Source organism: Coloeus monedula (genome assembly GCF_965178545.1).
Source record: "Coloeus monedula genome assembly, chromosome: 6".
NCBI classification, from domain to species: Eukaryota; Metazoa; Chordata; class Aves; order Passeriformes; family Corvidae; genus Coloeus; species Coloeus monedula.
The window spans coordinates 49,001,884-49,028,210 of NC_138786.1; the positions used below are offsets into that span (position 1 = coordinate 49,001,884).

General features: G+C 43.4%; 1 protein-coding gene across 1 annotated transcript in view; it reads left to right on the plus strand.

The window, feature by feature from the left end:
* Positions 1-229: 229 nt before the first annotated feature.
* RIN3 (Ras and Rab interactor 3) overlaps positions 230-26,327 on the plus strand; it is a gene marked incomplete at both ends in the record, with an annotated part of 66,194 nt that continues 40,096 nt past the window's right edge. Inside the window, 3 exons of the mRNA XM_082284442.1 lie at positions 230-276; positions 18,384-18,567; positions 21,997-22,111. Of these exons, the coding sequence (XP_082140568.1) occupies positions 230-276; positions 18,384-18,567; positions 21,997-22,111 (346 nt within the window). The remainder of the gene's footprint in view (positions 277-18,383; positions 18,568-21,996; positions 22,112-26,327) is intronic.

The window sequence follows — 26,327 nt, forward strand, 5'->3', positions numbered from 1 at the left end:
CTTCTTGGTAGTTTGCTTTCATTTCAGTGCTTGTTTAGTCCTCTGCCCTCCGATACTACTGAGCCTGAAGCTGGTTTTACACATCTTCCCCCTCACGCCCTTGAAATACCATCTTCAGTACAAAACCTGAGGATGTGGAAGTTCTGCTCAGCGATGGGATGGAATTGCTTTTCTGACCGAGGAACTCTCAAGCCACTGTGATACAGAAAGTGCCTTAAAGTTTGCTGTAATGATGAAAACATCAGCAGGAGACAAGGGAGCCAAGGATGACTCAGGGTAAGTCCTGAATCTTTAGTGACTGTTCATTTTTAATAGCTGTTGCTTTCCTTTTCCTACTTAACAAAGAGTTCTCAGCTGCATTTGTGAGCTGACTGCTGAGTTACACAGTCACCATGCTGTGGCATGACTGTGTTGTAATTTACAGTATTTCCTTTAACTGACAAGTTCCAACTAAAAACAAACTGCAATACCTTTATTTAGCTTGAACCTTAGCTATTTAAGGAAGAAGGCTGAATCCCAAGCTGCAGTTTGGGGCAAAGGACAGAAAAAGGGACTTCTTTAGTTTTGGAAATGTGACAAAGCTTTTCTGGGAGGCTTGCTTTGTTTCTGCTCAAATGCAGAAGTGGATAAGGGCTCGTCCCTATGAGCTGATGGTCACTCCAGTTCCTGCATGCTAAGGTATACACAAATCCTGTCCCCAGACTCCCAGGAGATTTCAAATGTACTTTCTGTCAGGAAAAGACTACAGGCTTCCCTTACTTCTGGAGAAAACACTGCACCTTGCAGGAACAAGCCCCAGGAAAACAGTGGGAGAGAAAATGGGTTTTGTCTCAGAGAACAGTCAGTTAGCTACTGGGATTCCAGGATATCCTCCCAAGGCTTGGTTGTATCATAAAGCCCATGCTGAAGCTGGGCATTTCTGTTTCCTGTTGTAAACAATGAGGGGAAAATTACATAGCTGCTGAAACTGTCAGTCACCCTCCCCTCCCCCTGCTTGGAAAACCATAATAATACCAGATATTGAGAATTTTTCTTATCTGTCTGACACACTTAGCCTGTTTTCCATGAAGAAAAGCTCCCAGATATTTCTGTGATGGGTCCAGCAGAAGCAGCTCTGTGGGTGGGTGGATAGATATGGGATACTTGCATTTCCATTTGCTGAGGGTGCTGCCCTACTTAGAGCACATTCAGTCGAAAAGGGGGTGAAATTGCTGCTGATAGGCCAGTGTGTGATGGTTTCACCATAGCACTTTTCCCAAATACACACATAGAGTCGGGGGGATGGAGGCAGAACCCTGCATTGCCATTGTCACTGCTTTTGCCTTGTTCAGTTTTTTGCAGTAAGTGGAACAATGCCACTCCTGTTTCAAGGTATAATTCCTCAGTTCCGTGTAATATTAAACACTGAGGGACAAAGATCACACAGCCATCCGGAAAAAATGAAAGCATCCATTCCCTGTAGACTGGCAAGAGGAACTTACTAGATGGTAAACCAAAGAATTTGCACTTTGCAGTTATTCCCTGCATTTGTGACAGTTAAGATGTTAAGTATGATAAACGGGAAGATAAATTCATTTATCTCTTTCTGAGATTATTCAAAAGGAGCCACATGCTTGCAAAGGTTTGTTTTCAGTCTAGAGTTGCAGGAGAAAGTAAACAAGCCATACACCCTAGATTTGGACTGTAAATCAAGTGGTTGGAGGAATATTGAAGCATCAATGGGCATGCTGCATGCATTCTTCATAGGTTTTTGAGCACCTGAAAAATTAGACAGAATGACCTTTTATTTCATTAACTGATTGTCTTTATTTTCAATCTATCTCCCACTCATAAAAAGGAACTTGGGTGTTTTAAAATCGATTTTAATTCTTTCTGTTTACGTGCTATAATATCGCTGGAGATCCTCAAAATTACACTTTAGCATGCATACATTGTGGCTTCCAACACGTTACAGAATTAGAAACATTTCTAAATGGTGTTGAGCTGATTTCCTGTTATGGTTACACTGAATTAGGTGCAAATTATGCAAAGTATTTGGAGTTTATAGCTTTCAAAAGAAATGGCAACCTAAGGCAAGGTGTTGATGGAGAATCTGGACGTGATTTTAAAATTCTGTACACAATAGTTTGCTCTGCTCAGCATAGTTTTAACATTAGTTAAAAGGGAAAGCTTACTCACATGCACAGAAACTATGGCAGTGCAAATTGTCATGGAAGTACCCCAGCAACTTGGAAATATCTGTACATTCATTCCTAGTAAGGACTAGGGTCTATTCTGCATGTAGTAAATCCATAAAGAAGTTTTGCTCATTTATATCTGTGAAATATCAGAAAGACACTGGGGAGAAATCTGCCTCCAGAATTAGCAGCTACTCAGAGAGGGAGAAGTGCAGCTAGGGGCTGGGTAGAAATCAACCTAATCAAATTCTTCCAAAATGCTATGGGAGAGAAGCAGGGAAATTTAACCACTAATTTTCACCTAGAGTCAGGCTAACTCCTAGGAACATTAATAAGTGGTGAGATCACAAAACATCTGGAGAAATGTGAGCTGCTTGACCATGGTGACCATGGTTTCATGTAAAGATATATGCCTTCACTCCAACATCTGGCAAATGTATGGAGGATATGATGAGTAGAGCAGACAGCAGCTGAGACAGAGATGCTGTAAGTAAATATTGAATCCATCTTTGAGATAATGGGTGTTTCAGATGGCTGAGGTGGGTTACAGTGGTTCTCATTTCTGGGACACCGGGTTATCTAATGAAGTAACGATTGTGCAGCTCTTTGGTGACATGTCTTTTTGGCACAAAACCCACCATCACCGTTGACAGATTTCATGTGCTGAATGTAGACACCAAGACGTCAAGCACTGGACGAACTGTAAACTGAACAACTATCATAGGTTCACAGATTTTAGCTTCAGAAGGGAATGTTTTGATTGTCTAGTCTGATTTCCTGTGTAGAGCAGACCAGAGAACCTACCAAGCATGCTGTGAAAACCATGAGTTCTGCTGGAATGGGAGTTTTCAGAGATTCACAGAATATTCTGTGATCCCACAAGGATCGTTGAGTCCAGCTCTTGAGCAAGTAGCCCATACAGGGATCAAACTCATGACCTTGCTGTTATTAGATGGCCACAAGAGCTTTGTTATCAAGGGGTTCTTCTACCCAGGCTACACGTATGTCTCTGTAGTGCAGTAAATAAATCTTATACCAACTTTTACCAGGGAAAAAAATTCTTAGAAACTCATCAAGAGCCATCCTTTGTAAAGGGTTTCATCTCAGTTTATTTGAATCAGTGGAAAAAGTCCTGTCAGCCTCTGGAAGTCTTGGACCCAATGCAAAGTACTCCTCAAAGAAAACCTCCACCCAGAACCTGTGAGATGTGGTGTTTAAATGGGGAAGGGACAGCTCAGGAAACTGGAAAAAAATCAGTGTTATTAAATCCCTGCTGTCTGTCAAGCTCTGATAAGGGATACACTTTCCAGTTGAGGGGGATGGTGCTCCTCAGGAAGGAAATCTCTGTGCTCAAGATGCATTGCACCAAGATTGGGATATCACCGTAAAGATACAAAAAAGGAGGTGCTCTCCAAAGCTACCTGAATTTGGTAGGGAGGAGACAAAAATCTCCTGAAATTCATTTGACTGAAAAGTTTTTTCCAACCACACTCACTTGTTACATGATTTTTCCAGCGCTTCCAGTAAGTGAGTCCTTGCCAAAATTAGTGGATGCTTGGAGCACGTTGTGCAGTGGTACTGGTGGTAGCAGAGAGGGCAACGGTCCCACTGTTTTCTGGAGGACAGACCTCAGTGGGAATATAGTCCCTTAGCAGGAACTTCTCGTCACTGCAGACAGTCTTATACCAGTGCTCACAGGAAAGGGGGCACAACTGTAAGCAATATTCTAATCATCTACATTTTACTACAGATTCAGCTAAATATAGTTTTTCACTTCCTGACCTAAATGGCTACGTGCCGGTTTGTATTGCTGGCTTTCCAACCTAGAGGCAACACAGGCTGAAAAATGTACATTTAAGTTGCACACATCTCCTTTGCTCTGCGTGCACAGGTACTCATGTAAAGCAGTGGGTCCTGGAGACCAGCTGGGAGTGTTGCTTGGCACAAATTTGGGCTGGCTCCATCCCTTATCAAACCACATGTACATGGTCCAGGTACTTTAGAGATTATCTATTTTACAGCGTATTTCCAAATGATAGTAAGACCATATTTCCACTCATTCATCAGTAAATATAGATGGTTTCTCTGAGATAAACAATATAGGATTGTGAGACTCAGAAAAATCTCCAAAATGACCTGAATAATAGACATAAAAGAAAATACCTAAGCCAAATCCATTAGGAAGAAAAAAGCTGGAAAGTTTTAAATGCTTGTCTGGGCCAATTGATAAAGAGCACAGAAGCCAAAGTGCCTTAGTGAAACTTGGACAAAATATTGTCCATCACAGACCTTTGACATTTATAATTTTGAAGGAGAAGGTTTTTTCCATTTGGGAACAGAAAGAAATAGCTTTTTGGAAGGGTAATTAGAAAGAGCAGGCAGCTGTTTGTAATGTCTGGTCAAATTCTAGTGCAGGTAGAGTGCAGATATGGTCATCAAAAGCCCTTGGTGTCCCAGAAGTCTATCACACTTTTCCAACTGTATCAAAAGGCATTCCCCCTGTGTAGGGAAGGGTGTCTGTATGTTTGTGATTGTTTCAGTTGCCCTTTGTGAGGAATTACAAATTAATGAAGATGAATTTAGGTATTTGATATGTCATTATATTCTTTCTAATTAGATTTTAGATTAGAAAGAACCAGGGGAAGGCATGTTTAGCACATGTTCTGTAGAAGACTGAAGAGAGCCTATGATTCCTCTTGCTATAATGTCAACAGTTCTGGGTGGTCCTAAAGTCACAGGGGTTGGGATGTGCTGAGATGGACCTGATCTTGACATTCCCAGTGTTCAGAGGAGCAGCTGAATCATAGATTATTTTGCTGACCTGGAGCCTTTAATTCCTTCTGAGGAATTAAAGCAGAAATAGTTACAAAGCTGAGATGTTTGATCATTATAAAAAAATTTAGTTTTAAAGTATTCATACTACCAAAGAAGACTTTCAGATTTCTCTAGATCAAAACTGAGAAAACAAGAATGAAAGGAGACTATGTTTCACTGCAGAAGAGAGTTTAAGAAGGCTTTCAAGAACCAGTGGAAGCAGTTAATGCGAAATCATGCTAGAAGGGCAATGAAGTTGCAATTCTTGTATCTCAAAACAGGCATTGGTTTGCAGTGGTCTGCAATTCAGTCTGTGTCCTACATTACTTCCTAATCCTAATTTTGAGGTTTGTTTTTTTCTGTGGTGTTGGGTAGGTGTTTCATGATGAGTAACACAGAGGAATCTCTAGAGTAAATGCTCATCTGGAGCCAGGCAGGAGCTAGAAAAAAATCCCGCAGTTGTCTTTAATTTAACTTCTGTCCACCCACCCCAACACACCCACCCCCCACAAAGCTCCTGTGACCTCTCACAGGTCCCTACAGAATTGCTTTTCTGGTGACCAAATAGAAAACCCACCTGTTTCCCCTTGCATCTTTGTCCATGGGGTTCTGACTGGCTGGCATCTCACACTGGAGCTGGTCCCCAAGGCAGGTGGATTGGGGATGCTGTGACCACATCTGTTTGCCACACCTGCAGGTTGCATTACTGGACCAGTTTCAGGTAAGGGAGGTTGGAGCCCACTCCAGCTTTGAGCATTACTTTATCCTTAGGGAATGCTGTTGCAATGCAGATACGTAGGTAAGTACACCCCTAAGTAAATGGTGGTTATTTTCAAAAGTCATCCAAAAAGTCAAGACCTCATGCTTGCTGACCTTATACTCCCTGTACCATAGTTGTCAGATATGAGTAATAACTTAGTATCAGCACTTAAATCACCAGTGCAACACAAGAATTGATTAATTAAAATTTGTTCAGAGTTTCTAAGGTGTCAAAGGCAAGATGATTCTGATGTTAATAGGAGAAGAGCTTGAAAATCACTGTTCTGCTCAGGTTGGGTAGGTACACCAGTTTCTCAGGGTTACAAGATCTGTCACAAAAATTCTGCTGGTCAATCAATTATATATGTTTCAGGAGAAATAGCCTTTATGGCATGTTTAATTTGAGAATGAGGAGATCACAAATCTGCCAATTTTTTGTTTCCCCAGTTTCATTTTTACAAACTTTAAGGGAGGTTGTATGTGGACAGGTAAGTGATTTTTTTTTTGCCACTGTTAGTATTTGTTGATCATCATGTCTGATCTGGAGACATCTGGAATGCTTGTTACATCTTCTATAACGTTAAACACAGTCAAACATTAATATTCTAAAATAATTCCTGCCTGTCTGCCTGTACAAGAAAATGTCTTTCTTAAAATCTAGGCACAGGTACATGAGAGGTTTAGTGAAGGTGCTTTCTTCTCAAGAATTTGCTGAATGAGAGGAGGCAATGCCTGCACCGCCTTAGGAGGCATGGCCTGTGTTCCTGAGTGTGTTCTCTGAGCTGTAGAACTTGTTCAAAGCTAGGTTAGGTTACCAGAAGTACTGGCCATGGGCCACAGGGGACATTGTATGGCACTTGTGGGGTGAAATCAGAGGGGTCCCCCCATGAATTTGAAGAGCAAAGTGGCTGAGGGGATACGTATGACCAAGTCCTGTCCTGCATACGCAACACTTGAACGAGGGTGCACAGCTTTTCCAGGAGAGCCAGCCAGCAGTGAAGTGCTCTGAAATTCATTGTTACTAGGTGGGACATATCTGTACTGCAAAGTGGGAGATGTAAAACTGCTGGGCACACCCTGGCTCTGACACTGATCTGGCTGCACAAAGGTGAGAAGACAGCTGAACAGGCAGGCAGGCATCCATGGAGAACTATCCACCGAAAAAGGTGCACAGGGTCAAAATCTGTCAAATTGCATCTATGCCTCCCAGCCAGAGAGGGCTGCCTGGGGTACACAAGGGTGAGGAGAGTTGTCCTTGTGCAGTGGTTGCACCCATCTGCTGTGGAGGGCAGGGCTGTTATACAAGGTTGCCTGTGTGTATGCTGTATTTTTTTGGCACTCCACTCTCCCTCCACCACTCTGTTTGGCAACCCCGATGTGCTCATACAGTGCAGGAAAGCAAGTGCCAATCCCTTCCTCCCACCCTGGCAAGGGGAATTCCTAAACCACACAGATGCACATGGCTTAGTTGGAGCCATGCTCTGGTGTCAGTCTGGAGTGACTCTCTGGAGTTCGAGCTGGCTGAGTTCAGAATCCATCCCAGGCTGTCAGGTGTTTGCATCTCAGAGAGGCAAGGCAAGCTTTCAGCTGGTGTCCTTTAACCGTGAAGTTTGGGGCAGGATGTGTCTGTGAAAGCACCTGGTAACACAGCACTGCAAAGCAGCTGTGGTCGAGGGAGCAGTGCTGTTTAACCTGTGCAAATGAAATAGACGTACAAGTGTCACCCAGTATGGTAAATATTGTAGCCACAAGCCTTTCCTCTGTCCATTCTGTACCTGTCTGAGCTATCTAAAGTAGTTCTACCCACCTCCAGAAATAAGATCCCTCTATACCCTGCTGGAGGGGAACGTAAAAGCAGTGCTTTCCTCAATATAATCAGTCGCAAGAGTTTCAAAGTGCTTAGCTCCTCTTTGCCTGCACCCAAAATAGTATAAATCTTTTTGCAAGTGAAGATGATTACTTGAACAGTAAAGGATTAGCAGATGTGAGCATTGCATAGCTGGTTGTGCTAGTCACATTTTCCTAAATAGACATTCTGTTAGATGCACGCGAGCCAGGGAGTGCTATGGAATGCAGCTCTTTTCAAATAGATGAATATATACATGCCTATGTGTGTGCCTTTCCCAGACTTTCTGTAAGCCTTTTGCTAAACAGGGAATGCATTTATGTCTGAATAAAGGATTTCTGCTTTCTGTATTACTAGTAACTTTAAAGGGGACAAAGTGTTTCCAGTAATTGTAATCACATTGTGTGATTAATATAAAGTCCTTGTGTGTATGAAAGAATCTCTGGGTGTTTAATGGATATTAAGCCTCCCAACAACCAGCTGAAGGCAGGTACTGTCACTATAGGAAGGGAAACTGAGGCACGAATTAATGGAGCTGATTTGATTATAGTCACTTACTTTGTAGCCCAGTCGCCTGGATCCTTGTTAAGCAGTGAAACCTTGATCTTCCCCAGACCATCCTTTAAGTTTGGGGTGATGCTAGGAGCAGAATCCATTTCTCAGAAAGCCTTTTCTTTTTGGTGGATGAGTTCCCTGCTTGATTATGGAGCTTCCTCAGTGTTTACACAGCCTCTACAGCTGAAGCAGAAGTGGTGTGTTGGAGGGGTGTGGAAGTGGTGCTCTTTCTGAAGTACCCTCCATTGCCCTGGATGAGGATGAGCACGAAGCCCCACCCTAAGAGTTGTTCTCTGAGGCAGGCCTGGAATCCGGGCTCTGATAGTGATCCTGCAAAGGGTGGGACTGCTGGGATTTGCTCTAGGTGACTCCTTGGGGTCTGTGTATCTCCTGGTAGGGTTGGAAGACCTGTCTAACTGCTTGAAATTATCTCCTGACCACGTTAATTAGTACTTTCTCTTTGCTTTTGCAAGTCTAATAAATTGTTGGGGAATTTCAAGTGCTTTGTTGAAAGCAACTGAATACAGAGAACCTTGTGGATGCTGGGAAAACTTTGCCAAATATAGGGAATCCACACAGCTCATGTACGTCCCTCCCATGGCCCTCCAGAGAAAGCCAGCCTTTTGAAGTCTCTCTCTTGTAAAAGCAGCTGTTGGGGAGAACAGAAAGCAGCTGCAGCCCCTTGTGAACTGGATTAAATTTTCTGCTGCTTGGAAAAATTCACCAAGGAAACAGAGAGAGACCAACAAATAGCAGAGTCTGGAGACAGACAGCACTGCTGGCTACCTGCATCACTGTTCTGCAAATTGCTAGCAGACTTCTAGGCAAAAAAAGTTGTCATACATACTTGGCTAAATGACAACCTGGGACCTGGCCCAACCTTTCATCTTGCCTGCCAAGAATCTTTCTGTTCTCTCTTTCCTTTTTTGCCCCCTTGAGTTCTCTTCAAGGATTTTGTCACTCCTGATACCCCCCCCCCCCCCCCAAAAACAAGAAACCAGGCAAAGCTCAGAGCTTCTCCTGCTGAATCAACACACAGGATAGAGCTTGGCTTTGGGCAACTTTCCTTTCTGTCCGTAGGACAAATATGTAATACAGAACATTTTTGTGTTATTCAGTCCTGAGTTCCCATTCTAATCCGTTCTTAGGATTAGAAAGTAGTTAGTTTTAGGCTGGATCTCATTGATAACTTCTCCAGCCAAAAGGGAAGATGACTGTTACCCTCCCAGCAGAGATGGGTCCTCAGTGCTGGGAAACCAGTAGAGATTGCAGGAGGGGTGCTGTGAAGAGCAGCCCGAGACAGGGATAGATGATGGGGTTAGTCCCTTGGCCGGGAATTCTGCTGTCTCCCTTTGCTATTAGAGCTAGCTGTCTAGGTCTAGCCTGTGTTTATCCTGCCTCACTTTACGTGTTTAATTGTTGTGTCCCATTTAGGTACCTATGCACCCATGGTGATCTCTGGTCTTAATGGAGAAGCAGCAGCTCCAGAGAGTAATTAAGGGTGATTGGTGCCATTGGGCTGAATCCTAGTCTTGTATTTGTTCATGCCTCACCAAGCTGAGCAGGGAGCCAGGCCATAGAGCTGTGCCCTGCACTAACCTTCTTCCCTCCACTGGCCCCCTGTGTCAGAGTGTCCCAGTGTCAGAGATGCAATAGCAGCCTGGAGGTGGGGGTGGCTGCAGCGTGGGTATTTGGTGGTGTCTGGTGGAGCTGACAGGTTTGCCTTGCTGCTTGGCAGGTTCTGTAGTCACATGCTGAGCTGTCAGTCACTGCAGGGGCATTTTAGCAGTTTCTGACACTGCTCCACTAACCAGTCCTTTGGTCCCAGGCTGTCCCACCAGCACAGGATGACGAGGGCCATGGCCACCCACAGAGCAGGTTCCTCAACTTAGCAAACTACAACACCTCTCCCACCCTGAATTTCTAGTTGTTTCTAGGTGTTCTGGAGGTGTTCACCACTAGAAGGTGGTGAGGGACCATGTCCTTTCATCACCTTTCCATATCCCTGAAATACCCAAACAAGCCCTTTTCTTCTTCCTCTCCTTCCCTCAGGAAAGCAGATCTCTAACTTTCCCCCAGTGTGAATACAGGCAGGGACCCTATCAGGTAATAAAGCCAGAAATAAACACATTTCTCTAATGCCTAATCAAAGTTAAAGAGGCATATGGAACTGCTGGAGTAAGGCTTAAGGAGGACAGAGAAAGAGTAGGTTCACAGATTTAGATATTTATTTTTTTCCCTAAGAGCACCACATATTGAAATCCATTCTCACTGGCACTGGAAGGAAGTCTTACCCAAACCATGAATATCTGTGTGTAAGCAAGTCACTTTCTGGGGTGCCTTATGAGAGACCGCAGAAGTCCTGCACTCTGCTCCTTCAGATACTGCAGAATGAAAGTCCAGTGGATTTATTTCCCTTGGCAAAACGACCATTTCTAGTTGCAAATCATGACTGAGATAAGCGTTTGCAGATATTTCTTAGTACAGAGGAAAACTGCTCAGCATTATGCAAGTTTGTGTGGTTAGCCTCTCATGTCTACACTCAATCCACTCACAGGGTGAGCAAGGCCATAGCTTTTCATAACCAGTCTCATGTTTCTCTAAATATTTTGCCCAGGTTTTTGGCTCTAACACATCATGCAAATTTCAAATAATTTTGAATATATGGGGTTTGAAACAGAATGGCTTTATGAAAGCTAAACTGCAGTCTATTCTTAATAAAGTTTGAACTGGAAATTTGTCCCTCTACTTTATTTTCCGTTTCCTTTTCCCCTCTTTGTTAGGTGATTACAATGTAGAAAAGCATTCCCTGGGTTTCCATTCCTGACTTCCTTCCTGTCCAGATGAGCTGGAAAGGGGCAAAACCTCTGCTCATCACCTTGACCCTTCAGTAAAAGCAGGGGTGCTCTAGGCTTCCAACACTTCAGGTGATTTTGGAATGCAGAAAACAAGCCCTTCTCTCCAGGTTGTGGCTCGTCTGGGCCCCTCTCAAGCACTGACATGGGAGGGTGAGGGAGGTCTGGGCTTTCCTTATAGTCTTAAAGCTTAGGAAGTTTTTTCTCTTCTTCACAAGATTTGCTTCTGGTTCGTGCACTGCACAAGCCTTTCCAGAGAAGTTGAATTATCCAGCAAACATGTTTGCAGTTTTTTGTTGAGGAAAATATCTGTTCTTTAGCCACTCTGACCCTGCCTTGGCTGGTGCTTCAGCAGCTCTCTTCTCTGAAAGGAAGGGCCTTGCAGAAGTATAAACGATCCTTCATTGCCTGAACACAAAGAAAAATCTTTGGTTTTGCTGATACACTGAAATTCCAAAGAGAATAATTTGGGTTTGAAAAATAGGCAAAGGACAAATGCCCTGAAAATCTCTGATTATAAATGTGGGGAAGAACAACCTATCATTAAGGGTGTTAGGAAGGGAGTAGACCTAATAAAACCTGCGAAGTGGTTTTGACTTGCCAAAGTATGCTTTGACTGAGTAAAAAGACAGTTGATGTTTGTGAGACAAATTGTTGAGTGCAAAATATATACATACAAGATTACATAAAGGCAGCAGTACAGTTTGTGAATACCAGCCAACACATGTGACCCCAATTGGATACAGTAGCCCCAGTCCAGAGTGGAGCCACAGGCAGCATATTCCATTATTGCTCCTGAATGCAGGAAATGGCATAGACTGAAGGGGAAAAAAACCAGGGGGGGCTTTGGAAGAAGGGCTCTTTCTTCAGGGAATTTTTGGATGTTTGTTTTTTATGTTGTTTCTGCCCATGCCATGGCTGTGAATGTGTGTGAGAAGGCTTGTTTGTTAGTAGAGCTGACCTGGGAACAATCAGTAATATGAATTAGATTGTACTTTTTGGAGGGTTTTATGCATATGCGATTCTTTATAGCATACATGACTTTGTGTATTTAAATGGAGGGACAGACCAAATGAACCTAGGAAACATGGAGAAGCAGGAAACCTAGTAAACATTTAGTTGCAGCTCCCCACTCCTTGAGAGCACTCTTTGCTGAAAGGTTGTTGACAAGGTCAGACAAGAGGGTCTGACAGGGGTATTGCTGCTGTTTCCCTATAGGCACATACAGTTCAGCTTGACTAATTTAGGAGGAAGCAGCATTGGAGGGTTTATGGGGAAGCACTGCAGTCACCCCATACTTCTCTGCTCCTGAGTTACTTGGCCCTGCTGCTCTTGCCGTTGGAGAACCATCACTGGGCCTCAACACCAGGTTTGTGCTCTGATGAGGGACAGTGATTACATGTCTCTCACAGCATCTGTAGCTCTCCTCCAGCAAGGCTTCTGGAGAGCTGACCTGACTCCTCACCTTTCAATAGGGGCAAGACTCTGCTCAGTTCAAATGTCGATAAACTGCAGTCACATCCTTTGTGTGCATTATGGAAGTAAGGAGGAAAACACGTGTTAGCTTTAAACCTGGTAATGGCAGCAGCCCGGGCACCAGGGCTTAGCACAAGCTTGGTCATTCTGCCCGCGAGCTCCATGTGTTTGTGCACAGCCTGCTCCTGAGGCTCAGCTCCTTCAAGCTAGCCCAGCAATCCTTTCTGTGCTCTGCAGGCAACAGTGCAACTCCACACATTTCCTCCAGTGTGCTGCACATCTATCAGACCTTCAAGCCGAGCCACATACTGTGTAAGACACAAATCTGGTGTCATATGTGAGCAGAAAACTCTGTGGCTACTTGTTACTTAATAAATTGACGCATGAATTAGAGCTCTTCCACAAGTGGCCATGACACTTTTTGCCCTTGAAGTATAGCAGAACTTGTTAATTTTTGTAACTTGCTCTATTGGTTTTCACCAGGGTGGTGAGGGCTTGGTGAATTGGTGAGTGGTTTAAGGGTAGGTGAGCTGTCCCACACCTGATCACCTGATTCCTCTGTGCCATTAATGGAGCTCCCTGGCAGGATGATGACTTGCTCCACTTCGGCAAACTTCTATGACCATGTGCAAACAGGGCCCAGCTATGTGCAAACCTCTGCTAGCCTTCACAGAAGTGGGCATTTGGGAATCCCTGGCAGGTACAGAAAAGCTCACAGAAGTGAGACTTCAGTTGCAGAGTGCAAAATTTACTGTTGAAACTGATGGTGCTTCTAACAGAAAGTGGAGTAGGTGGGAAACAGGGAGTTTTGCTGAGCTATGAGGTGTCAGGGTATTTAGGAGACCCTTGGTTTGTCTTACCTTTTGGCAGCTAGAAGAGCTGATGCCTTGGCTGCTAAGCTTGGTCCTTCCCAGGCTGAGCCAAAACTCCTGGACGTGCAGAGCGTCTGCTGTATACCAAAGACCAAAGAGTCGAAGGGTGGACAATTAAGTAGAGTAGGAACAAGGGGACCAGTGAGTAGGAGGAAGTGCTCTGCCAACCACAGGTTCTCCACAGACCACAAGCTGAGAAGCACAACTTCCTGAGCTATAAACTTGTCACCAGGGTGGACCAGTAACATAAGCATTCTGCAAGGTAGGAAGGACACTGGACAGGCAAGCCTGCCTCATGGGACACACCAAACTGCTCACATCATTTCCATTATCCAGTTTTTATGTTAATCCAAGAACCTTACAATGCAAGAAGCTCTCATGGCTTGCTTAACACCCTGCATCTTTTCCCTCTCTTTCTGCCTGTCAGACAACAAGAAACCTGTTTATTTCTGACTAGAGGGTGATAATTAGCTGGGTGTGATCCCTGAAGAACTCAGATTCTCTTTCTACTTTTGGGTTTTTTCATTGTTGGTTATTTTATTTCTGTTTGTTGGTTTGACTTTTGTCAGATCCCTTGGCTGTTATGAAGAAGCACTTATTAAAACCTGAATTTTCTACAAGTCAGGGTTCACATTTGCCACACAAAGTTAGCTTTTGTGCTATGGGTTTTTCAATATATCACTTTGCTGCCTTCCCGTCTTCCAAATACTCTGTTTTATGATGAAACAACTCTAGAATTTCAAAGGCATTGCAGCTCTTCCTGCAGCTAGGTTGGGTTCAGGGTCTCACTTCACTTTCTTCCAACTCACCTGTTGGAAGAAAGAAATAAGAACTCAGCTAGGTGACAAAAGCCAGGTCCAGAGAGTAAATGCATCCTTCTCCTTCATCTTGGAATAATTTAATCTGAACTGATCAAGTGATCAAAGATGGGCTGGTTTATGACAGTAAGTAGATGGCATAAAAAAATGGCCATTTCTAAGATGGAAGCAAAATGAAGCTTGATGTCCTCTAGCTGTGGCACTGCATAACTTCCCTCACAATGAACTGAAAGTAACAGCACATGAATTCACATGTGTTTGAATAAAGATTTTTACTGAGTCCGTGCAGCTTGGACACCAAGCTACCTACATTAAATGTGTTCCTCAACACCTGTCTAATCAGAAGTGATACCAAACCAAAGAAAGCATAGGCAGCTCTGTCTCTTGCAATGGGTGAAACCTTGTGCTTTAGCTGCTGCTCATGTAACTCCGATTATTCCTGTAAGGAAAGAAGGTGACTATGAAGGAAAGGGGTACAGAGATCTGCAACCAAGCCCAGCTGGGTTGGTTGTGACACAGGATGTGAGCCAGACCTATGAGTCTTCTGTCAGTCTTTTAATCTCAGTGCTGTCATCTCACCCTTCTCCATGAAGCTCTATGTTCCCACCTGTCTCTTTTAACTACAGGCATTAACAGCACTATCAACTTCCATCAGGACTGCTGTGTTGACTTCAGGAGTCTTTGACTATCTTTTCCTCCTGTTTCAGGTGCTCCTGGTAACCTCTTTTGCTGTGCTTGAAGGGTTTCCACATGTCAGCTGCAGTCACAAGCTGGCTTGTCCCAAGCGGTATCCCTTCAGGTACCAGGTAGCTTTGGTGCAAAAAAAGTCGCTCTATCACCTGGCACATGGAGTTTGTGACTGTGTCTTTCTCCCTCAGTATCAAGCCAGCTGGAACACATTTTAAGACCTGCTGCTGTTTCACACAATTGCTGTGTGTCTCAGCTGCCTCAGGGAAATTCAGAATGGCTAGCCGCATATAGTCCAGCCAGGAAGCCCTTAGTGTCAGCAGGTTTGTGGCAATATTTTAAACCCCCTGCAAAGGTATGCTCAGGCCTTCACCTGCACGAAATTCAGTGGATTATATCCCCTTGCTGTTCTGCTGACTTCTGGGAATATTCAATTGGCAAGTGTGGCTCCTGGTTTCTAAAGCAATGAGTCATGGTGTTCATTACTTCAGTGTACAGTCACTGTGAAGTAATTCAAACCACCATTGTCATTATTATTGCCTCCAACAAGCAACCTGATACCTTCTGCCAGCCCGGGGCAGGTGTGTGAATGTAATCACTGTGCAATTAATTAGCCTGTGCTGCCAGTCAGTACGCAGCACACAGCTTCCTGCTTCCCAACTGAATCCAGTTTAGCAGAACCACTGCAAGATTTAAAGGTGCTTTGCAGTAAGAACTCAATAAAAGAAAAGAAAAGTAAGCAGCTCTAGGGCCAGCTTTTCATCACACCTAGCAAAATGAACACCTGCCCCTATCAGCCAAAGGGTTTTGCAGGACTGTGGGACAAGAACAGAGTTTTATGTCATTTTGAAAATTGTGAGTTTAGAAATCATCTGACGCATAAATTCTGAGTGAGCAAAATAGGAAAGGCCAGCTGCTCACCGTGGTGGCCCTGGAAATCCCTTCAACTGGCAGCACAGCAAGAACCCAGGAGCTGCCTAGGCTCCCTCCTCTCTGTGCAGCCACAGAGCTGCCACAGAGCCAGATTAAATTGCTGGATTAAGTGCTCCCACAGCCCCATCCAAATCTTTGTGACAGCTGTGCCCAGGACAGAAGTCAAACATCGGTGCCATAACTGCGTCAACTGGTGTGTCATGGGTCACAGCATTACAGCTGAAAAAGGTCTGGGAGGTCATTCACTCCCATTTCTTAGCCAGCACAGATTTGATTCGATAAAGTGTGTGCTACTGCTCCAAACATGGCATTTCAAGAGATTTGGGCAATGCAATCTTCTTCCTCTTCTCTTGGGAATTTATCCATTATCTCTTAAAACTCACTGACAGGAAATGTCTCGCCAAACACTCCCCTGATTTCATATGATCCCATTAATGACTCTTCCTGCCTTTCCTTTTACCAAAGTCTCCCCTTTCACTCAGCTGTGCTTTCCTCCCTCTTGTACAGGTACAAGAGCCTGCTTAGTTCCTTCCAGGCTGGTCTGGCTTTTGAGAGGAGAATACCTCATCCCTTAGGGCCTCCAAACTATTAGACTCCTGCCAAAAAAAGCCTTACCCACTGTCATAAATTTGCTACACTGAAAGACTCCACATTTTCAAATAATGAGATTTTCCATTAAGACAAATATTTTCAGGCTCTTCCTTTTTCATCTTGTATGTCTGAGTTTGGAAGTATTTTCTATTTTCTATCCATTCTCCAAAATTTAGACCCTACATGCAGCCACACATGTTGGAAGGTCAGTTCTGTTATTTTTCTTCACCAGCCTGTTCTCACTGCCAAACCCCAGCTGGTGCTGTGAGCAGGGCTCTGTCCAGAGGGTGTGCTCCTGAGAGGGAGCAGAGGGATGGATGCCTACACCCGCTGTGGGGAACCCTGTGCCAGGGTTACTGTGTGCCTGATGCTCACCAGGTCCAAGCTGGTTTGTGTTACTTTCCTGACTTCGTTGATAACCCTCATTTCCCTCCAGGCAATGGGATTTCTGAGCACCAGTGCTTTGCTGGCCGCACCTTACATAATTAATGGCTAACAAAGTTCAGCATCACAGGAGCTATGGCCGTACGTGTCACCTGCTGGTGCCACAGCAGGACATTATCAGCATCGACCTCCTTTTGTTTCACACATCATTCAGATGTGATCAGGTTCATGTCTATGTGACTAAACAGGGGAGTAACTTTTGCTGTTATGGAACATTTCGTTTTAACTCAGCTTTCCTTCCCTTCAACTCATTACTTCTTTCCTACTACTGAATATGAATATCGCCATCCAACACATGTTTTCCTTTCATATGGTTACAAGGCTTTTTTTTGGTTGTTTCTTCTGTTAAAAAACCCTGAGAGATTAATCAGGTTAACTTCCAAAAGCTGTCTTCCATTGTTTTACTCTATACGTTCAGATGAAATTGATTAAAATCACATGCTGTTACATTTGAAAGAAATTCCCTCACCTGTGTGACAAGCTGGGCTTTTATTGCAGGTAAAGAGGGAGTTTCATTTATTTTAATTTGCTTTTTTTTTTTTTTAAGCAGAGTTGTCTCATTCCTACTGTCTTGACTATGATCTTAAAAAGGATTGATAAAAGTCAAGATTCTGTGAACTAATACCCTTAATCTACAACCCAAATTGCAGAGGCACCTGTATTTTCTAAGAAAGCTGTCTGAAGGGTTGCAAAAGAAAAAAAAAAAGCTACTAAAAATCTCTGTGTTGCTTTTGGGATTTGAAAGGCTATTTTTACACAAACTGACTTTTGGGAGAGACTTGATGTGTTAGGTTAGGCCTTTGAAATTACTCTCTTTTAGTAGATTAAGACTGACCTTATCTGAAATGTAATACTTTAAGATCTGTATCTTTAAAAATAAAAGGAAAAGGAGAAATATTTGAAGACCAAATCAAAAGTGAGAGTCCTCCTATTCTCAGTTCTGACATCTAAGAAGAAAATTAGTGCAGCAAAACACTTTTTGTGTATGTTCTCTAACATTTTCTTTAAATGTAAAATCAATTAATCAAATGAATGACAAGCCCATATCCCCATGAGTCCATGGCCTTATCCAGTAGAGCTCTTGTGACCAGACTTTTCAGCACAAGTATTTCCACTGCCTGCAGTGCTTAGCACATATATAAATACTTTGTCAAATCAGCATCATAGCTAGAAGCCAGTATTTGACACCAGTCTGCCATTACACTGCAGGGACTTCTCTGCTGCATTGCTACTTTTGAAACATCTCCCAGACCCTTCAGCTGGAGGGTGGTATCCAGGGGACAGGCACGCTCAGCTGTCTGTGGTGCTGGCTACCCCTGTGCCTCCCTTACCTGTGTCTGTGGGCACCTGCACTTGAGCAATATTGATGGGTGAGCCAAAGCCAGCAGAGCTGAGCACAAATCACCCTGCCAACCTGCTGTCGTAAAAATGTGCCTGTACTTTGCTGATGTCTAAGCACCCCTGCGTTTGCTTCTCTGTTTGCACTTACAGTCCTTACTCCCCAGAGTTTTCCATTTGCAGTTCTGCTCACCAGGGACTCCCTTGCTGTGTTTCAGCCCTGTTGGAGGTACCAGTGAAGGAAAAGAAACACATCTCTGTCAGGCCGTTGCTCTGCGAAATTGCCTCCAGTTTCCAGGGATCAGCATCCTTGACAAACTCATCAAGACGTGTCCTGTCTGGCTTCAACTGAACATGAGCCAGGAAAGGGCTGGGGCCATCCTTGGCAAAGAAACAGCAGGGGTAAGTCCAAAATGGTTTCAGTTCAGACAACCACATTTCCTGTCCTTGGTTAGGAGAGCAGTGCTTTTTTAATGTGGAAGCAAAAGTATTTAGCAGACTGCTCTCTGTTTCCATTGCTATTAGATGCTTTACCTCTCTCAACAGCACAAGACAGATATATTGGCTTTGGGAAAATGAGGAATCTTATCTCTGGTTTTATTTGCTTACCATGTAGATTCATGGAGATGGCTTCCCATTCACTACCATACCCAAAAGTATGGTGATTTTCCTAATCTCGACCAATAAAAAAGAAATTGTGAAGAAAAGGCCCTTAAATTCACCTAATGGGAGTCATTTTTATTGCAACAATTGGTATCTGGTTTACATAAACTGATTATTACAAAATTATATACTTGTGCAAAGCTCAGGGCTTGCTTAAGGAAAACAGCTCTGTGGCACAGGGAGCTGCTCCCTTTTCCTGAGGTCTGAGAGGTGAGCAGGCTGTAGATGTCCTGGCTGGATCCTTTGGGAAGTGCAGGTGCAAATGACCTGAGCTGATATCAGGGCACACCTGCTCTGAGGACATTTGGACCCATCCTTTGGCTGAGTCAACCTATCCCAGGGCTAAATGCTGGCGCAGCCAAGTGACACCCTCCAGTGGGATTCACCTGAGCAGCCTGGGCTGTGCAGTGCACCTCACCCTGAATCAGACTTCTCAAATAGATTGAGCAATAATTCTCTTTGTTTTTCTGCTCTGTCTGTAAGTGGGGATGTGTGTGACTGGCTGTGGTGTACCCATGTATAGCCCCAAGCCTCCTGAGCCATTATCCATTCCCTGCAGTCAGGGAGTTCCCCACCTCTGAGTGGCTTTGGGGAAACATTTTGCCTCTGTTCCTCCTGCTCACACTGTCCTTGGGCACAGTCTTCAGTTGCAGTCAGAAGCAGGCAGAAGAGGTGGTGCATCAGAGGAGTCCCATGACAAGGGCAGAATTTCCTGCCCACTCTGAGCCCGCCTGAAACTGAGGCAGCACCATTCCCAACTGTGGTGAAAATAGAGGAGGTTGATTTCAATACTGGTCCTGACCTGTAGGGTTAAGTACAGCTCAGAAAACCCACCTCCTACTTCTCTGAACAGCCATAGTCCAATTTTAGCCTTTGGATCCATGGCAACCAGGCGTGCCGATCAGGAAAAAAGAAGTGATTCATTTCCAGGTTTCATTTCCCTGGTTGCTTAGATTAAATTTCAGATGAAGCCATGTAAGATGGTGCTGTCTGACAGTCAAGGTTAGAGGGACAGCACTGCCATGTGGCTGGTAGCACCTGGGCAAGGGAGAGCCTCTCCCTGCAGATACTACCTGCCTCCTACCTGCAGACGCATTCTGTGACAGAAGGTGGGGGTTGCCCTGAGCTAGAAATCAGCCTGTTTAGGGCATACATCCGTGCCTTTATTTACACTTTCTCTGCCGTGGTGGTGGGCCTGAGCCCCCGGGGCTCCATTTCTCACTGTCTGAGGTTGTGAAGCTGCCCCAAAGCTGTGTGTTCAGCATGGGTGCTTCAAAGTGACTGGACATGCACTTATGACTGGGATTCATGCAGGGAGAGGTCTTGGCTTCTAGACAAGCTTATTTTTAAAATTCCTCTGTCCAAGAAATTAATGGGTTTTTGATAGATTTCCATACCTTACAGTTGATTAATGATTTTATCAACTCACAATTCTCTTTCTAATATTAACATCCAGGCTACAAAATTAGCTTGATTTTTTAATTCAGTTTTATAAAAATACCTTGACTCTCTTCTGCCTAAGCTTACTATCAAAGAACAGATGAAGATTATTTTGTCTTTGTATCTGCACCTTCATGATACAAGCTAAAAATATCCCTGACAATGAGCTTTAATTAGAAACACACTTAGGATCTCACAACATACAAAGAATGAGGCATTTTTCCTTTTTCTTCTCTTTTTTTCTTCTCTTTTTCTTATTTCTTGTATCTTTCATATTTTTAAAAAAATTTTTTTTAAATCTTTTTTCCCTCTGGTATTGGTGGGACACAATGGCTCCAGTAGTTCCACTGGTTCCAATTAAGTACTCAGGGGCCTCCTATCAATGTTTTTGCATACCTGATGGGATTGAGCCAGACCAATTTTTTTTGCTGTAGTTTATCCTTCTTTGAGCAAGGGGATTGGACTAGGTGATCTCCAGACCTCTTTTCAAGCACATCAGTTCTGTGGAGTCAGTATTCCTGGAGATGTTTAAGGAGGGACTGGATGTGGCACTCAGTGCCATGGTCTGGTTGAGGTGGTGGTGTTTGATCATCAGTTGGATTTGATGATCTCAGAGGTCTTTTCAAACCTAATTGATCCTGTGATTCTGTGATTTCAGGACCACTCAATACACTTGAATGATCACTTGAGAGATCTTAGACAAGCTTTTGGCGACAGGGCTTGTTCCCAAATTCAACAAGGGCAAAACCAAAGATTTTCCTCTGGGAAGGCAGACCCCTGGCAGCGATCCTGGCTGGCACTGCCTGGCTGAGCTGCTCTGTAGGAAAGATCCTGTAGGGATGGTGGGCAGTGAGCTGGGCACGGACCCACTCAAGAGAAGCTGTGGGACCAGGGCTTGTTCAGCCAGAAGACAACTTCAGGCAGATCACACAGCAACCCCTGGTACCTACAGGGAGGTCACAGAGAAGATGAAGCCAGGCTGTGCTCAGCACTGCAGGGTGGAAGGACAAGAGATGACAGTGTACATTGAAACCAGAGGGGTTCAGACTGGGTACAGGGAAGCATTTTCTCCCTGCGAAGATGATAAGTGGTGGGACAGGTTGCCAAGAGAGGCTGTGCAGTCTCCAGCTTTGGACATTCCCCAGATTTGTACAGACAAAGTCCTGAGAAACTTGGTCTGGCCTCATGGCTTCACCCAGGGTATTGGAGAAGAGTCCTCCCAGGATACCTGCCAGCCTGCATGATTTTATGGTCCCATGAAAATGCTCTGCCATAGACACTGTGGCCACCAGAGCCTTTGGCCTTATGTCCCACTCATGGACACTCAAACCCTTACCAACTCAATGTACAGGTGACTCCCATGCTTTAGACCTGGACTGGGATGTTTTAGGGTGAGTCATCTGTGATTTAGGGCCCTGACGTGAGGACCATCATTTAACAAATCATGAGTGCAGTTTTAAACTCTTCGGTTCATGAAATAGTTTGCTTTAGGTGTAAGTGGGACGTTGGTGATGCATAGAAACTTCACGAGTTCATTCGCAGGTCTGATGAACTGGCCCTTTATTAATTATTTTTGTTGTATAAAGCTTAACTAAGTGGAATGAAGCTAAAATAAGGCTATTTAAAGGTGGATTGTACTGATAAAAATCTATATTGCCAATGACTTAAAATAAAGTTTAGAAGCTCACATAATGTAGCTGAGCTCTTGATTCTTTTCTGCCTTTTCAGATATTCTTAGTTAGGAAAGAGGGTAATGTGGACAACATGATCCTCTCAGTCCGCCTGCCGGTGCAGAACGAAGCTCCTGGTGTGCTGGAGTACAACATTAAAGAAGAAAAATCAAGTAAGGTCTTTACATTTTTTGGTCTTGCTTTGGTTATTGTACTGAGCCCTCTTGTGATCACCCATATTTATGTAATCTCACTTGCACTGAGCAGGTTCCTCTTGTGACCAGCAGCAGATCTTGCTTTTATGATGTAGTTCAGTTAATATTTCCTGCAGCTGTTTTACCTCAGCTCCCCTGCGGTTCTGCACCTTCTGTTATCATTTACAGACTCGCAATAGGGAAATAAAGCACCTCCAGATGAGGAGGCCAGTGCTTTGATCGAGAAAGGAGAGCTACCTTTCACCAGGTGGAAGTTCTGAGGAAAGTGGAAAGCATCGCAGACTAAGCCTTGTTAACTCACTGACCCTGTCTCTGTTTAAGCCACTGAATTTGGGGGTCACCAGTCATCTGACAACTGCTACATAGCCTTTTCATGCATCTTGTACAGTCACTCTGAACAACAAGTTACTCCTAAACTGTTTGTTTTCAAAGCCTAACTGGGAAGCGGGTGGGTCTCGTGGCTGGTGCTGTTCCCAGTTGGATAACCAAGTCTGCCATGAGCAAGTGAAAATGAACCCAGTTCACAGTCAGCCACATCTAATGCAGCCCTCTGTGTAAACGGATGTGTAAGGCACATGATTTCCACTTTCAAAGGAATATTTGTAAACACCTGGATTTTAGGATAGTCATAGAAAAATGCACTCAAATATATATATATTTATATATATATAAATAACTTCACACTATTTATTTATCTGAACAGATCTAAATTGTCTGTCACTGAACTCTGTCCCAAAGCCAGCTCCCCAGAAAAACTGTTTTATTCTCTGTTAAACACGTGTTTCTTCAGATCAATGTTGCAACATTTCTTTCCCCTTGTTCAAATGAATTTTGACAGTTGCTCAAATGAAGATTTCCCTTCTCCTATGTTTCTTCTCATACCTCTGCATTGTAAACAGGCTTTAAAGCCAGAGGGACAACTCTTAGGCTGTTCTAATCTCAAGGCCAGACCACAGGCTGTCACAACATTGCTCCCTGTCTGGCTGCTGCATCCCCCTGGGAAGCTTTCCCTCTCATCTGCCTGCTCCTGAGAGCACCCAGCTGCAGAGATGTTCAGTGTTCAGTGCTCCTGTGTGAGGGCAGGATCAGCAAACCTTTTGCCACAACTTCAGGTGTTCAATTAAGAATACAAGGGCAAAGGTTAGCTGCGGGATAGGGAAACCTTTTCTTTATTTAGCTATTTGAACTTGACCCAGGACTTAGATTTTTCACGGTGGGGAATTGGTTTTTGATGATTCAAGCTTTCCTTTGGATAAAAGTTAAAAAATCAAATCCTGTCATCCTAAAAAACATCATTTATAGAAATGTTACTTCTTGACTCATGTCCTGTGCCATAAAATCTGATTTCTTTTAGGGCAGGCAAAGTAAAACGTAGTACAAAAATGTCACTGAACTAGCCTATCTAGAGAGGCTTTTCTGCCATGCTTTTCAGACTTGCTTGGTTTTTCTAGTTTATCACTAGCTTAGTGCAAAGGATGTATTGGGAGATGAGCTTTCTGGTAGAAACAAAAATTAAATCAGTTTTCACCAGTTTCATACAAGTTGCAAAGTAAGTGGAGGAGGGTAATTAAAATTCAGCTCTCATTCATAAAGCAGGAGAGCTGCCATCACATGCAGCAATCCCAGCAGCTATGAGGCTCATGCATGCCTATGGTGGATATTGACATTATTTTTAGCTTGAGTTCTGTCAGTGTTGAGTGTCAGTTGGTAGAACGCCTCTCAGTTCTTCATCCTGCCCTGTTTTGACAAGAACACACTGGGTACAGAATGGTCACTCTTTTGCTTCCTTTCTCATTTAGGGTAAGTACCCTGGCTTTTAAGTTTAAAAGAAATTGAACGAATTCTGGTTAATAAAGACAAAGGACTGTACCTAGTGCCAGGGGAGATGGTAAATCTTCTGTGTCACAGAGTAATCTCATACCTTAGGTAATTAATTAATTCTTTAGCTTTTAAACTGCATTACTCCACTGCCTTCTAAATTATTTTCAGAAATAAAATTAAAAATTGTCTAAATGCTTTAAAAGAATTTAGAACCTGAGCTTCCCTGACACATAAGATGGTCTGTCTGGATTGCCTCAGATTAATGATGTGCCCTTCACTCATCCCTGGTGTTCTGTAAGTGTCAGGGTAGGAGACCTCTGAGCACCTCAAGAGAGGTTCTCTTGCTGTGGAATGCAAGTAAGTTGGAAGTTTGGTGTTACACTCCTGTAAATATGTAAAACACCCCAGCTGCGTTGCCTGAGGGCCACTCTGGACTTTTTCCAAACATCTATTCTTTAACTTCAGAAAATCCCTCTTTTCTTTCTGAGTTGACAGGTAAGAAATTATCTCTGTGACGTGCCCCACGGAGAGCTGTTTGTCCCTTTCTGAGAGCTGGCTCCTCCTAAAGGGTTTGAAGAAGTGGGAACAAATCCTCGTTACCTCAGTTCAACTCGTTAGACTCCACACAGTTGATGCATTGAGATGTAAACTGAAATCTGAATTTGCCTCGACATATATAGTTCTGATTTTATGGAGAGCCTTCCTTCAATTAAAATTCAAGTTTCAACCCAGCAAAATTCAAGTTGCAACCAGCTTACTGTTTTGAAGAACCTTGCCAGCTGCTTCTTGTCCTTGGCTGTTTGTAGAGCTATTGTCATTCCTTCCTACTTTTCAGATAGGATCTGAGGAGGCTTTCCATGGTATCATGATGATGGTACAGAGGTTGTTGCCCACCCCCTGTGTTCCATATAGAGATGGCCATTCAATGAAGAACAAAAAGACCCTTCAGAAACTTCTGGCTATTACACTGCCAAATAAGAGTGGTTCATTGTTTTACTATTTCTTTTCCCCATAACAACTATGTTGATATTTGGTGAAATATTTAGGGAAGTATAGTTTTCTGATGGGAAGAGTGGAGTTAATTGTGATTTTTCTCTTTAAATGGAAATCCCCAAAGAACCCACTAGGTAAGAGAATCAAGAAATGAAACCTCTTTTTTTTTTTTTTTTTTTTTTTTTTTTTTTTTTTTTTTGGTGGGAAATTTTCATCTCTTCTGTGAAGTAGCCCTTAGAGAGAACAAGAGAATGGATTTAAAAAATTTTCTTCTGGTTCCTTCTTTTTGGTTGGAATTCCTCCATAGACGGGAATGCTAAATCCTCGTGGCATCAGTACATCAGTAGCTGTAGTAGAGACCAAAGAGCAGATTCCAGGTGCCATATGGTTCATCAGAAAGTTGAGAAACCTGGCAAGTTTCAAAGCCTTGGATCTCAGAGGTTTTGCACTCGGCTTGAAGGATCCCTTACTTCTTATTCAGAGCAGTGCAAGTCCCCCAGACCTAAAACTTGTTATAAGATTTCTACCACTTAGAGATGCAGTGTTGGCAGCTACCTCTCAATCTTTGCTAAACTCTTGACTACTTTGTACACTTTCTTTCTGAGAGTTGACCCTTATTTCTGCTTCATTCAGAGGTGGAGTCCCAGCCTCACAAACTGAGCACCCCTTCCTCAGCTGACTCCTGCCCTTGGCTCTTCTCAGCAAACTGGTGGCAACCTCAGGGTCTAATTCCCCCTCCTTTTCATGTATATACTGTCAGAAGCCATTGTGCTGACCTCAGCTCCATTATAGCAATATTAAAAAGGAAAGAATCAGATGTTTGAAGTACAAGGGCATTTCTGAAATAGCATATGCTGAGAGCTTGGAAGAGGCATCTGAGTACAATAGACCATGTGGTGCAGGCAGTGACAGTAGCTTTTACTTTCACAAAGAATTATGAAGGCATCTGCCACAGGGGTAAAATCCTTTAATAGAGGGATGCTCTAGCACCATAAACTGAATTAATGCTTTCTTTTTTCTGGGAAATTTTGTGAATAATAGCTGAAAATAATTTGATTTCATGAAACACACGATCACATACTTCTCAGGAATCTTTTACGTATGCTTTGGTGTGGGAAGTGTAGTAATTTTTTTCCAACCTCTTCTGTACCAAGAAAAGAGGATGTGATTCCAAGCAAGCAAAATGGCACTAAACAGAAGTATCTGCAACTCCACAGAATAAAGAACATATTTTTCATATTATTAAATTTTTTAAAATAGAAATAACAATGAAATTGATTTGCTAGGTCAGTCCTGAACTCTTCAGGTTCACATCCTAAGGGGTTTGAGGCTGGCCTGATCCTGCCATGGCTGCCCATCT